The sequence below is a fragment of the Chrysemys picta genome, chromosome 3, assembly GCF_011386835.1.
Source record: "Chrysemys picta bellii isolate R12L10 chromosome 3, ASM1138683v2, whole genome shotgun sequence".
NCBI classification, from domain to species: domain Eukaryota; kingdom Metazoa; phylum Chordata; order Testudines; family Emydidae; genus Chrysemys; species Chrysemys picta.
This window is the reverse complement of record NC_088793.1, coordinates 176,552,235-176,567,703: the sequence shown is the minus strand read 5'-3', so window position 1 is coordinate 176,567,703 and position 15,469 is coordinate 176,552,235. Positions and strand designations below refer to the sequence as shown.

At 42.6% G+C, this 15,469-nt stretch overlaps 1 protein-coding gene across 5 annotated transcripts in view; it reads right to left on the bottom strand.

The window, feature by feature from the left end:
- TTC7A (tetratricopeptide repeat domain 7A) overlaps positions 1–15,469 on the bottom strand; it is a 280,895-nt gene that overhangs the window by 202,796 nt on the left and 62,630 nt on the right. For all 5 annotated transcript variants that reach the window (XM_065589566.1, XM_065589568.1, XM_005311464.5 and 2 more), the window contains 2 exons: positions 2,494–2,631; positions 1,373–1,456 (listed from right to left, as the gene is read on the bottom strand). In XM_065589566.1, coding sequence (XP_065445638.1) covers positions 1,373–1,456; positions 2,494–2,631 — 222 coding nt within the window. The remainder of the gene's footprint in view (positions 1–1,372; positions 1,457–2,493; positions 2,632–15,469) is intronic.

The following is a 15,469-nucleotide window of genomic DNA, read 5'->3' as shown; positions in this document are numbered from 1 at the left end:
GTCTAGGCAATAGGATAGGATGTCCTTTGATTTCAATTATTTACATACATTTATACTGAGGCAAGTGTGAGTTTTACTGCTTTTTTAATTTATTTTTAATACTGAATGTGTAATATCTAAAGGATACCAGAAGAGGTACATAAGCAAATATGTAACATGAAGAGAAGGACAGAGTTCTCAATTAAATTGTTAATGGCAACAGGTTAGCACCCTATTTATTGTCAAGAATTTCATCTTGGGGTCCTCTGCGTTCCTATAAGAGCCCTGTGGACATGCTCACTGTGTTTCTACATTGGCTTTTGCATGTCCTTCCTTCACCTTTCTTCTGCTGGATCATCACAACCACAGTCTTGTCTGCTTCAGAGGAGTAAGCAATGCTCCCTTGGAAGCAGGCAAAGCCACTCCTTAATCCAGCAAAGTGGTTGTGGATTTGGGGATTTGCAAGGGCCCATTGGCCAGTTAAGTGCCCAGTTCAACTGAAAGTCAAGGGGGGGCTGGGTACCTAATTCCCACATATGCCTTTGAAAAATCTTCCTCCAAATCTACGCCTTTCACAGGACAGTGCAGGGTGTTGGCACTACAGCACTCGGCTTGTTTGACTGACCAGCAGTTTATAGCTTGTTTATGAATTCATACATTGTATGAATCTTTTCTGTGTGTGCAATGATTTTCAAAGCCCCTAAAGGATTTAGAAGCAAGCATCCTCTTGAAAATCTCCACCTCAGTGCCTAACTGCTCCTGTATATTGCACGCTTTATGGCTGGTCTAGTATTTTCTGCTTGTAATGTACAAATATATTTAACATACAAGTTAATGAGATGGTCCACATAGTCCCCAAAAATCCTACTGTGACATAGCAGCACAAATTTAAATTTTACATGCAATACAAATAGTTTAAGTACCAATGTTTATTAATGCCATTCATGCATGTAGGCCATACTCATTCTCACAACAGAAAATAGAACAATGATATTTTGATACTTAGACAACACATTTCATTCAAGGAACTCAAAGCAACTAACAAACATTAATACCCATGTAAGGCAGATTAGTATTACTATTATCCCAATATTACAGATAGGGAACCCAAGGCACAAAGGGGTTAGGGGACATGTCATACTACCAGCCTGTTACAGAGCTGGGAAAAAGAACCCAGATTCAAACTCTGACTCTGGTGTAATGACCACTAAACCATGCCCCTGCCCTAGACGGTGAAAGAGAACTGTCTAGTTCACACATCGGATTAGAAGTACAGTGGGAATCTAACCAGTGAGCTCTAACTTTTCACATAGGCTGTACACAATCATTAACTCATATAAAATATGTGATTCTGCACAGGAAAAAAAACATGCTTCTCTGATTTAGGCCTTACCTTCCCGCAAGCCAACATGGAAAGGGCCAGCTGGTACCAAAGGTGAAATTCACCAAACGCAAATTTCATTGCTCGCTCCAGACACTGAAAAAAACATTGGGAGAAACGTCAGAGATGCATTTTTCTCCCTGTGTCAAGGCTGCTGCTCAGACAGCTCAGTGGCCAAGTAAGAGCTTGCACAAATGGACAATTTGTAGGGTTACCATATCTAACAAATAAAAAAAGAGGGTCCTCCACGGGCCCTGGCCCCGCCCATTCCCCCCCAGCCCCGCCCCAACTCCGCCCGTGCCCCGCCCCGACTCCGCCCCCTCCTCCCTCCCACTCCCAGCCACGCGGAAAGGGCTGCCTGAGCGCTACCGGCTTCACGGTTTGCCAGGCAGCCCCCAGATCCGCGCCCCCGGCCGGCGCTTCCCCAGCGCAGCTGGAGCCCGGGAGGGGAAGTGCCCAGCCGGGGGCGCAGGGTCTGGAGGCTGCCCGGCAAACCGTGAAGCCGGTGGCGCTTGGGCTTCAGGCAGCCCCCTTGCCTCCGGACCCTGCGCCCCCAGCCGGGCACTTCCCCTCCCGGGCTCCAGTGGTGCAGGGTCCGGAGGCATGGGGGCTGCCCAAAGCCCGTAGCGCTCGGCTCTTAAACAGAGCCGAAGAGTCAGGGGAGGAGCAGAGCCGCCGCGGGAGGGGAAGTGCCTGGCCGGCATTTTCCCGGACATGTTCAGCTTTTTGGCAATTCCCCCCGGACGGGGGTTTGAGTGCCAAAAAGCCGGACATGTCCGGGAAAAAGAGGACGTATGGTAACCCTACAATTTGAAATGGCCAGAGGTGATCTTTTATCGCAATGTTCCCCTTTCCAATTTCTCTCCTAAGTTTATGGGTACTGCAGGTGCTCAGCACCTCTGAAAATCAGGCCCATTTTATTTAAGTGCCTGTGGATGGCTTTAGGATCCCAGTTTGGGCACTCAGATGTGTATATTTTTGACCTAGACTGACACAGACTTGAAACTGTTTCTAAAAATTTTCAACTACCCTCTTTCCTGCTCACTTCCACCACCAACATTCAACAATTTTTCTTCAAAGGACAGTGTTTGTTTGCAAGAATTAGGCTGATGTCTCAGTAAAAGATCACGTACCTCAGAAAGCATGACATACTGCCCTCTTCTGCCCAGCGTGATACTCAGAAGGTCATACACTGCAGAAGCATCCTGGAGGCTGACAGCTCGATCATCCTTCTGGTCAGGGGCACGGCTAATTACTGCATCTCTGTTCGCCTGGTCACAAACACAAATAAGAAACCTGACCTGATGACAGCGAATTGAGAACACCAAGCCAAATGCAGAAGGGTATCTGTCTGTCATTGACTGTGCTTACCCATTATCACTCCATGTCAAAACAAGCAGTAGATCTACCTCCCCATTTATCTGCATGAGGCTAATTCAGGATGGCATACATATGAAAGGAAATGCTGGAAACAGCTGATCACCATTAACTTGCAGAATCATAGAAATTACAGATGGAAATGAGCTACTGGGCCAGAATTTCCAGGGCCCCATATAAATTGTGTGCCTAATTATTTCAATTGCCTGCACCTCTGACGACTGCACCTACATTGCTGTATATTCCCCCAGGCTTCTGATAGTTTATTACTTCCCAATGGTAGATATTTCTTTTAATCCTTTCTGCTGCTCACTTTTTATTAGTTAATTTGGACATGTTGCCCTAGTAATTGGATTTGTCTGTCATCATGTTAATGCAGGCAGAGGCCTTTGCAATGTCATGCCAATAAGATTTTTTTAAAACGTAATTTGTACAGATAATAATTTATTATACATACCGGTAACCTATAATTCATTGCAATATACTGCAAATTCAATTTAAATAGAACCTACCTTTTAACTTCTGACAAGGACAGTCCAGTAACTCACTAGGAATATTCTAAACTGCCATGCAAGAGACTCAGGTTTGACTCCAGATCCCAGCATCTTAGCTTTTTAAAGGCTATGTCTACACTGGCAACTGAACGACAAAACTTTTGTCTTTCAGAGGTGTTAAAAAAAAAAAAAAAAACACCTCCCAAAAGACAAAAGTTTTGCCGATGACAAGCACCACTGTGAACAACTCTTTGTCGGCTGAGCACTCTCCCTGCCGACAACACGGACGTCGCTCGTTGGGGGTGGAAGTCTTTTTTGTCAGCAGGAGAGCCGACAAACAGCAGCTACACTGCACGACTTTTAGCAACACGGCTGTATTGACACAGCCCTGCTGCTAAAAGCTGCGTAGTGTAGACATAGCCAAAGACAAAGGATAAAATCCTGACCCCGCTGAAGTCAATGGCAAAACTCACATCGACTTCAGTGGGGCTAGGATTTCACCCAAAGCATCCAGCCCTTGAGGGTATGACTACTATGCAACATGGGCATGGGCTCTGACAAGTGTTTAAGCCCAAACCCCACTACCGTACACACACAAAACCCTCTGATAGGCTACCTGCACCTCTCAGAACACAGGTTGCTGGCTCATTCGGAGGTACAAGGGTATAACACTGCAGGATCCTGGTCCATCTGTGGTATGAGGACTATGAGGCCCATGATTTTGACAGAAGCACCAAAAATCTGCATTTATCTGAAAAGACCTCTAAGAGGCAGGTGGGATTCGAGATCTACTGCACCACTGTCTGGTGCAGGGAGCAGATCAAAAACTTCCAGACTACCCATCGCAAAGTAAAGGATGGAAATGGTGACTGGGAACTCCCCGGCTACCTGCCCCTACTATGAGGAATTTGACCAGAGGCTGACAACCGCCCTAGCACAGAGTTGGGCATGACTGTCTCCAGAGTAGGGCTGATGTGCTTATAACCCTGGAGGGAGTGCCTCATGCCATCCAACAGAACTCGGACAGGCTCCACAGAAACCTCATCTGCAGCTCCTCGGCTGAAAGGACAACGCCTGCAGTGCAAGGTATCAAGGGCTGAACATTATCCAAGCTGGGAAAATGAAGAGAGACTCCCCACAGTTCCATCAAGTGCAAAAAAACTCAACCCAGTCCAACTATTCCTCCCAAATGGGAAGGTTTGTCTTGTAATCTTATTTTCATGTCTTTTTCTCTTTAACTGCAGAGAAAAGATCTTGTCAAAAGGTTAAACACAGGAATCAAGCATATAAAAATGACAGAATATGGAGGTCTTACAGACCACGTATATTTCATTATGATAAAACTGCAGCTGTGTCATCATTATATATTATATGTTACAAACATTCATTACCACAGTTAGAATAATAGAATCATAGAAGATTAGAGTTGGAAGCGACCTCAGCAGGTCATCTACTCCAACACCCTGCTCAAAGCAGGACCAACACCAACTAGATCATCCCAGCCAGGGCTTTGTCAAGCCAGGCCTTAAAAACCTCTAAGGATGGAGATTCCACCACCTCCCTAGGTAACCCATTCCAGTGCTTCACCACCCTCCTAGTGAAATAGTGTTTCCTAATATCCAACCTAGACCTCCCCCACTGCAACTTGAGACCATTGCTCCTTGTTCTGTCATCTGCCACCACTGAAAACAGCTGAGCTCCATCCTCTTTGGAACCCCCCTTCAGGTAGTTGAAGGCTGCTATCAAATTCCCCCTCACTCTTCTCTTCTGCAGACTAACTAAGCCCAGTTCCCTCAGCCTTTCCTCGTAAGTCATGTGCCCCAACCCCCTAATAATTTTCGTTGCCCTATGCTGGACTCTCTCCAATTTGACCACATCCTTTCTGTAGTGCAGGGCCCAAAACTAGACGCAATACTCCAGATGTGGCCTCACCAGTGCTGAATGGAGGGGAATAATCACTTCCCTCGATCTGCTGGCAATGCTCCTACTAATGCAGCCCAATATGCCATTGGCCTTCTTGGCAACAAGGGCACACTGTTGACTCATATCCAGCTTCTCGTCCATTGTAATCCCCAGTTGAGGAGGCCAACACAATTACTGACAACCAACACAATCACTAACAAAGGGCTAAATGGCAACCATAGTTAAAGGAAACTGACAGGTCTAATTCAGTCCAAAATGTAAAGTCTTGTAAAAACAAGCTTTAGAAACTCTAAGACCAACATTTCAATTTTTTAAAAAATCACAACGAAATCAATTTTGTTTATAAAAAATCCCCTGCAATTTGCAGCACACATTTTGCTGCACTGTGATAGTGTATGAGAACCAGAAAATGAAATTGAAACTTTAATTTTTAATCAGTTTCAAATCAATCTTGCAATCAGGGCCCCAAAATAGAATGAAGTAATCTTCACTTATTGTTCAATGGGACAGGAATGCAAATATTAAACAAACAAGAATGAAAGTAAATTAAACCGTTAAACTTTCCTTAAGGATTATCCTTTAAAAAAGAAGATAACATGGTTGGGCTAAAAAGTTAAAGAAAAATTGCATAGAATGATCCTTACTGCCAATTAAATCCTCCCACGTTTATACGGCAGCTTTCTGCCTTGGTTACTCTGCTACAACCATTTGTGAAAAATAGCTACACTGGAAAATCACCCACATATTTCGTAAACTGCAAATCAGCCTCACGTCATAGTCAGCCTTACCCTGCTGCTATTGTGGGCCTTTGTCTAGTACCGAATTGTGATTTTGTAACTGATGTACTAGCAGAGATAGAGGATTCATCAAAACTGGGGAATGTCCATTAATTTCTGCTTACAGAATGATATTACATATCAGTGTCACGTGCCCCTTTGGAGTGTCTTGATACTGCAATAAATGGCATATTACAGAAGTAAATGATTTTAGAATAACTTCTCAATCTGAAGATACTGCCCTTTACCTAGAAAGAGAGCAATTCAAAATGAGAAAATGTTACGAGACTCATGATAAAATCGTGAGAGTTGACAACACTTTATTTTGTTCACATTGGCTGTTACTGCTGTAATAATATGCATTATACATTAAACAGGTCAGTTAGTACCTTATATTAGCTAGATATTAAAAATAACCATTGCAAGACTTGAGATACCATTTATTACTATAATATTACATACAGGAAAAATTGTGACTTGTTTATTGAAAACCATTTGGGGTGAATCAATACATTTTCATGGTTTACTATTTCCAAGATGAATTATACTGAGATCTAGAACATTAGCCAGGATTTCATGTTGTATTTATTTAAATGTATAATAGATATAGGTGGGATTTTCAAAAGCACCTACGTGACTTGGGAGCACAAGTCTCAGTGAAACTCAACGGGGCTTATGGTCCTAAACCACTTAGGCACTTTTGACAATCCCACCCTATTTTTTTTTTTCAAGTGCCTGTGCTGGGCTCTAGGTGCCTTTACTATACATTACAAATACAATGAAATAAAAATAAAGCCAGGAGCTTCTCCTGACCCCCAAGCAAATACAAACCAAACCAAACCTATTCATAATAAAAATAAATAATAGCCCTTTGTCCACAAACATCAGCCCCTGTCCCTCCTCAAGGAAGGAGGCAGCCCTTGCAGTATGCTGTGAAGATCAACAAAGGTCATTTCAGAACAAAACGGACCCAAGTACTTTAGAGTATGTCTACACAGCAACTAGACACCACTGGCTGGCCTATGCCAGCCAACTTGGGCTTGTGGGTCTCAGGCTACAGGGCTGTTTCACTGCTGTGTGGACTTCTGGGCTCAGGCTGGAGACTGGGCTTTAGGACCCTGCTAGGTGGGCGAGTCCCAGGGCTCAGACTCCCCTGAGAAGTCTACACAGCAATGAAACAGCCCCCCCAGCCCGAGACCCATGAGCCTGAGTTGGCTGGCACGGGCCAGCCACAGGTTTTTTTTTGCTATGTAGACCTACCCTTAGCGCTTTAGAGGTCAAAATCCACATATGTAGCCCACCACAGAATACAGAACAGCACTAATGCCATGTACTCCTGGCAAGCTACCTTGCTTACTAAGCAGGTTGCCACCCTCTCCACCAGTTTCAATTTCCCAGTTGGTTTAAGTTGCAACCCCATGCAGGGCACACTGCAGTAGTCTAACCTCAGGGTGACAAAGGTATGGATCATCATGTAAATAGGGATACTCTGGCCTCCTGCAGATCACCCTCCAGGATTCACAAGGTCTGGGGGCTAGTCCCATACCTTGTTCCACAGAAGATAAGCCCATCTCTCTGATGGAATGGTTCAGGAGAAACCTCCATGAGGAGAACCTCGCAGAGATATCCTTTCCTTCCCAGATTATACACACATACACACACCACTGGGGCAATCTGATGCTGTGTTTTATCCTTGCCTCTTCATTCATTTCCCCTTTACAACGTTAATTTCAAAGGGGGAAGGAAAAGATCCCTGCTGACACTCGACATGGTGATTATACGTGCAATCCTGCTCTGCGAATGACTGAGCAATATATATATTGATTCCTTCCGGAAGTCAATATCAACATTTATATTGAAAAAAAGATAAAGATGACCATGTGCTTGTCTATTAGGGCAAGCTGTTTGTACTTACATTATCTACTGAATGTTAAACATTCTAACTACACCCACAGTGTGTACCTCCCTGGAGCTAACTACCAGAGTACGTTGGGCAGCTTTTTTTCTGTTCTAATGATGCTTGATAATAAGAAACATAGTTAGATCTTAGTAATACCTAGCTATCATTAGAACTGCTCTGTAAATTTATTATCCCAGTTATGTAAATGCAAGCAGGGAAGTTGTACAATTACAGCAATATTTTACCTTAGAAGCAAAACTTTATGCTTTCATACAATGTATTACACATAGTACAGTTCAATTAAACCTCCACTCCATAATCACAAGATAAATTGTTTTAACATCAGGATAACTGAATCAGAGGCCCCATTATTTAACCTCAGAAATGTTCTACTTGGTTTTAATTCAAGGTTGAATTATCAGTATGTTTTGGATTGACAAACATATCTTATTTTATCTATGAATGCATAAAATTCTAAGCTTACAAATACATATCAATAATTTTTTGCATGCACATAAAAGCTTACCCTTTTTCTCTCTGTCTTCGAATTTATAACTACATTATACTGTATTTTTCACTTTTCCTGACTGCTTGAGGGGCTATTAAGATGATCAGAGGAATGGAAAGGAGAGGAGGAGGAGGAGGAGACTCAAAGAGCTTGGCTTGTTTAACCTAACCAAAAGTAGGCTGAGGGGAGATATGATTGCTCTCTATAAATACATCAGGGGGAGAGGAGTTAAAGTTAAGCGCCAGTGTGGACACAAAAACAAATGGATATCAACTGTCCATCAACAAGTTTAGGTTTGAAATTAGGTGAAGGTTTCTGACCATCAGAGGAGTGAAGTTCTGGAATAGCTTTCCAAGGGGAGCAGTAAGGCAAAAAACCTAACTGGCTTCAAGACTGAGCTTGATAAGTTTATGGAAGGGATGGTATGAAGAGACTGCCTACAATGGCATATAGCTGATCTGTGACTGCTAGCAGCAAATATCAATGGCCGTGATGGGACACTAGATAGGGCAGGGGCCCTCTGGCAGGTTCCACACCAGCTTGTAACAGCACAGATTCCTGTACAGGGGTAAAATCTACCCCCAGGTCTGTAAATCACTTGGGAGACGTAGGGCCAGATCCTCAGCTGCTATAAATGGGCACAGTGCCATTGAAATCAATGGAGCTGTGCGCATTTACACCGACTTAGGATCTGGCCCATAAAGCACTCAAGTACTTATAATACTCAAGTATTACCACTTCACTCTTTTTCCTAAGTTTTCTAAGTGCTTTCCTCTAAGTAAAATGCATCAGTAATATACACAGACAATTAAAAAGATATCTGCTGAAAATTGCTAGAGAACTACAGAACTCAAACAAACAAAAAATTGGCTGTTTTCCACTCCCACAGCATAAAAGGGGTATGCAAAATGAAGCAGAGAAACTCAGATGATTCTTGGAAAGTTAACAGCGTGTGAATAGCCCTTTCAAATTTTCCCTTTGTTTTGGCATTTGGTAAAGCAATATGACTATCAGACTTTTTACTGGTTATAGTTTAATGGCTTCTATTGTAGCAGAACTAATTCTGAAAATATCACAAAAAGCAAGACAGAAAAAAAAAAAAAAAACAACATAACAAGTTTAACATAAATCAGGTATGGGCTGTATACCTGGAATAAAATATATTCGATACCTAACACAATAACTGATGACATTTGAAAAGCTCCCATCACCTTAGTATCTGAATGCCTCTCACAAGCTTGGAAGTAACATGCATTCCCGCAAGGGAAAGGAAAAAGGCTCTCAGTCCATGTCCTACTGCCCAGACTAAAGCTGCTTATTCAAGAGGCTTTAACGTAAGTGGTGTATTTTCTGAAGCACATGCTGGACATATTCTGCCTTCCATCTTCCTTGGGGGTCTGTAGAAAGAAAGTAGCCTTGTGTTGCACCCTAGATGTGACAACACTCAGGCTTGTTGTACAAAGTGCAGCACATCGGTTTGGAGAGATTCTGACAGGAATATGTAGAATGGCAATCTTGTATCTCATTCATCTACTATGACAGATACCCTCCCCCTAGCCCTCAAGAAAACAATCTTGAGAGAAAGTTTCATAACAGTTGGTAGGCTATTGTAGATCTGTCATCACTGGGTTTACTCCCATTTGAAGAAACTCCACAACAAAAAACTCCCCTAATTTCTTACAAATGAACAATTTTACAGAGTCAGGAATTGCAAAGGAACTGGAAGACTGAAATGTTCCAGATGTTATCACCATATGTAGATAATGGGTCAAACCCTGCTATTCTTACTCTTGCAAGCAATCCCACAGAAATCCATTGGATTGCTCACATATGTAAAGAGTATGTCCCAAAATCTGTTTCCATGCACCATTCTCTCTTCTCTCTCGGACTCTCCAAGGTCAAATCCCCACTGTGGACTCAAATCAGAGATGAGAGTGGATGATAGCATTGAATTTATTAGTCTTGGATACAGGCAGTTTAATTTCCAATATGATAGAGAAGACGGAGCAGAAAGCCAAATCAATCTAAGTTACCCTGCCCCATTCATGAGCAGACAGTCTTGCTATGTTCTGTTGATCCAGAGCCACCGGGGAGAGACTATGCTGTAATACAGCCTCTTACCACAAAAGCGGACACTACCAAGGACTCAATAAAGGCGATTTAAGCTGTGCTTTAAATCTCAAACTCAAGAGTGGAATAAATTCGAAATGTAAATAAACAGCTAAAAAATTACTTTAAAATAAACACACAAAAGCTAACAGAAAATGTTCCATTCCTGGCTCTGAGAAACCTTTGGCCAGTGAGGCCAATTACAGTACAAAAAATACTCCAGAGAATTGTTATTAAAATAAATACAATTACATTAAGGGAAAATCCTGCCTGACTCGCTCTTCCCTCCCACCAGCACAGAATGCCTGGCTGGCAACAGAACCAGTACCATTCCACTACGCGAGGGTGTGGGTAGCAGGATATGGGGAGCCCACTCCGAGGCAGGGTGGGGCAAGATGCCAGGGAGCACTATACAGAAATGCAGGGTAAGTGTTTTGGGTGGGTTTAATTAGGGGAAGGACTGGATTGGTGGAGTTACAGCTATACTGATCAACCTGCCAAATCCTGCCATACATGGTGGGCATATCTCAGCCCAAAGGGTTCTACAGCTCTCCGGCTGATTGATGGCCACAGGAAAGCCCCATTGATCCTTCTGGTTCTGAAGGGAAGATGTCTTCCCCCCACAGGCAGCAGATCTCCCCTTTAGGAAGCCCATGTACTGTTACTTGGGCAATGTCTACACTTAAAATGCAACAGCAGCACAGCTGCAGACACTACCTGTAGCACTTCAGTGTAGACACTACCTACATCAAAAGGAAGGGGATCTCCTGTCGCTGTAGAAAATTCACTTCCCAGAGAGGCAGTAGCTAGGTTGATGGAAGAATTCTTCCATTGACCTAATGCTGTCTATACTGGAGGGTTAAGTTGGCATAGCTATGTCCCTCGGGGGGGGAGGAGGGGGGATTTCCCACACGCCTGAGAGATGTATGTATGCTATTGTACATTTTCAATGAAGATCAGTGCAAAGAGGATGAGAATTAGGCCTTCAATTCTTAAACAAACAAGCACAATAGGCTCTGTGATTTGCAGTAATCTTTAGGCTGTCTGGTCTATTTCTATGGATTCTTTGAAGAGGATATTGTTGTCAACTCTGGTAACTAACTTAATATCAGCTGGCATTGGAAAGGACATCTGGCAAACTCAACAATCAGGCTAGAATACCTTTGCTTATCATGAAAATTAGATTCCCATTTTCAACGAGAAAGGAAGCACGTAGGAACACAATTGAGATCATTTCCAGAGGAAACTGAACCTCAGATGTGAAGTGATATATATTCTGAATATGGTATTTCCTAGTTTAAAAAGAAAAAGTTTCTGTGTTACTTGTAAATTGTGCTATTTTGCAATCCAAAAAACTATCACACACTTTGGCTCAGAGACACAGTCAATGTAATACTTCATAATGCCCAGTTACAATTAGAAGTCATCCTCCTTTTTATTGAAATGAGGAAAAAGATTCCTTTTAAAATTACTCTCAGAAGCAAACATGATAAGAGGAAAGAAAAAAGTGAGGACACTGTCATAAGCCCTGATTCTCCACCATTAAAGACAATGGGAGTTTTGCCATTTCCTTCAGTGAACGGAGGATCAAGCCCATGGGGGCTTTAATGTGAAAGCTTTTGCCAGGGAAAGTTCTTGTAACAATGGAGGTGTCCTGGGGCCACCACATAGCCAGGGGTTCATTTGGGTGAATGAAAGGTTAGAAAGGTGACAGAAAGGGAGAGACAAATAATCTAAACTTCATCAGAATACGTAGAAACCCCCCCACCCCCAAACAATGGCACCCTCCCCTCATCAGTTACTTGAAAAATTATTCTTTGAAAAAGCATTTTACCCCCCCTCTTTCCCTCTGGATCCCTCTTGCCTCCCCATGCCTGCTCCACGGTTCTCCTTTGTGACTCCCAGGTGTCTGCCTATATCAGCCCTCAAGCCACCATTGTTTTCCCTTCTCTCTGCCCTTCCCCCTTCTTTCTGCCCTTGCCCCACCACAACACCCAGAGGAGCAAGAGACACAGGAACATTCATACTCAGAGCAGACATTTTCCCCAAGAGAGTCCTGCAGAGAAGAGCAGTGACATGGCCATTCTGTACCTTCTAAATACAGTAAAAGCTTTGTTATCCAGCATGTTGGAGGAATGGAGGTGCAGGTTAAATCAAAAATTCCAGTTAACTAAGAGTTATACTTACCAATGGAATACCAATTTTCAAATAATTAGAATACAATAAAATGAATAAAGTATAAAATAGTATACAGGTACTCCAATCCAGTAGCAGTACTGCACTGCGGAACGGTTGGTTTCTTGAAGCACTTAGTTGTATACAGGTAAAGTTTTCTATACAGTAGGTTATCTTATGACACTACATATCACTATGGGCAGTGCCTGGCGTACACCCAGATCACTAAAAATAAACTTAAACACTAAAACGAGACTGAACATAATTTAAGCTTTCACTTCGGGATCTTGCAGTGCCCCAGGGTCATCATTATCAACATCAATTATCACTGTAGATGTAGAAGGGGTAGGAGTTTGGGCTGAATCTGTAATGACCCTATGACACTCCCTGGGAGCTGCTTTTTTTAAATAAATCCCTGATATCAGCTTGCTTACATAAAAGAGTGCAGAATGTGCAACTGCATAACCTCCTGGGCAGTATACTAGTCCCGGTTATTAGATTGAAGATTTGTATTGGGAGATATCAGAAATGCCGGTTAATAGAGCTTTGTGGTTGATAAAGTGCCAGAAAACATAGCTTTTACTGTAACGTGCTGGAATGGATAGCACTCCAGGAGATAGGTTAGAGGGGAAACAAAGCACCCTAAGCTGTGTGTGCGATTGGATTGCTCCCGATGAGTCAACCTCATTGTACATTTTTGTTAATCTTGAGAGTTGATTACGGTAAATACTGAAAGAAAGACTAAAGCAGCCAGAAACACAAGAGCCCTGTGCTCACTGGCATGCGGAGATATATCACTGTCATTTTCCACTCTGTAGGAAAGTGAATGTGTATTATTCACAGTGGTTAGCTTTACAATCAAGGGGGAGGCTTTGTCTCTCGTTAACTTACTCCCCTAGGCTTCAGTAAATTAAAAAACACAGCCACCCCTCCAACTAGCCTGCAGCCAGGCTGCCATGGCCAAGATCTCACATTATGTCATAAACTTAGCAAGATTTCCCCTTGTTAGTAGCTGAATGGGAGAACTACAGGAAAAATGTCCACGGGTCACTTAGATCTTTTGGGCATCAGCGTGCAGCCACTATTTCTGCTAGACAACTTTTTCCTGTGGTTGCATTTCTATTTATTTGTCATATATATTCTTTAAAACAGCAACAAGCAAAACACTTGTCTGTTCATTTACTCTTAAAGAAGGAGCAACACAGTGTCTCTACATTGCTGTTTTCACCCTGCTTCTCCTGTAGCACTCTGCTATGGAGCCTATTTGCCAAATGATACAGCAGTGTGTGCATTCTGTGTCAAATAAGACATTACTTTCTTTCTCCTCTTTTAGACTCTGGTGTACCAGGCGTGTGAGGCATCTCCCCAAGTCCCACTGACCACATAAGGCAGGACCTCCCCAGGGATGGCCTACAGAGGGTGACACTAGGAGAAAGCTACTCTTAGTGGTCAACATCTTCACTGCTCCAAAAGCCTGCTCCCTTCTTCCATAGACAGCAGGCCTAAACCTTAGCAAGCTGCAGTGTTGCCAACTACTGTGATTTTATCACAAGTCTCAAAATATCTGCTGCCTTTCTTAAAGCCCTAGCTTCTGGAGTCCAATGATTCAAAGAGAATCTCAGCTTTCAGTTACCAAAAGAAAAAGGTTTCTAGCACTTGTGGCTGCGGAGAAAAGATTGGAAACACGAAGCAACTGTGCCTTCAGACAGCTCAGAGAGCCAATAAAAAAGCCCCAAAGCTAGTATTGTTTTTAAAAAGCTCACAATTTTTAAGCCAATCTCATGGCTTTTGGGGGCCTGACTCATTGTTTTTGAATGTTTGGAGCAGGCAATGCTAGAGCTGTCATTTTTTCCAGGGGTTTGTGTGGAGGGAAGAGGAAGACTTGATGATTGGTGGGAAATGAAGAAAGGTCATAAAGAGTCACGGTTCGTTACTGAAAGATCCAGAGGCTGTAATTAAAAAGGAGAGGAAAAAAATACACTGTATCCTCTCCCTCTCTTGTTTGTCTGTGAGCTGTCTGTTTAGACTGTAAAGTTTTGTAAACGGACTGTTTTGGGGCAAGGGCCAGTATTGTTATGGGGTATTTAAAAGCACACAACACACCTGAACTGCTACATAAATAATAATACCTATTGTACAGTCATTTAAATGAGTTGGACAACATTAATGAGGAAAAGCTATTTTCCAGGGTCTAAGAGGATGCAAAACATTAAAGGTTACTTGATACTCTTCTGTAGAGAGGATTTTTTTTTATTTGTTTTTCTTCGTTAAGAGACTTGAGTTCACATATAGCTGAAGTTATAATGGTTATAAATATAAGTTATAAACCTGGTGGTTTCCATGTGGTCCATTAAGAATGCTGTGCACATAACACAAATCCCTTATTCACTATGACTGCAGCTAGTCAAAGGCCATTCAGGGCTGGAAGAGTAGGGATGTTTCAGATAAAGACTAAGGTGCACGGACAGACTACTGAACATTGCAAAGGCTGAGCAGCACATATCTGCATTATGCCTGGCTTTAGACACTATTACTAGTCCTCCATTTTTATGACCAACAAATTCACAGAGAAGTTCAAAAAGGTAAATCTGTAGACTTACAATGGTAAATATCAGGGCAGGGTTTAGGAAAAGGGTGTCAGAAATCCAATGCGACTATGGTGGACATAGAAGTTCTGTTTCACACAGCTCAGATCCAGTCCTGCTAAGCATTTAAGTGCATGCTTTACTTTAAGCTCATTAGTCCCAACAAAGTCAATATGAGTACTGAGACGCATAAGGTCTTGGCTGGGTCTGGTCACATTCTCTTACCATTCTTTTCATTCCCAAGTAATTTAAAAATATATGT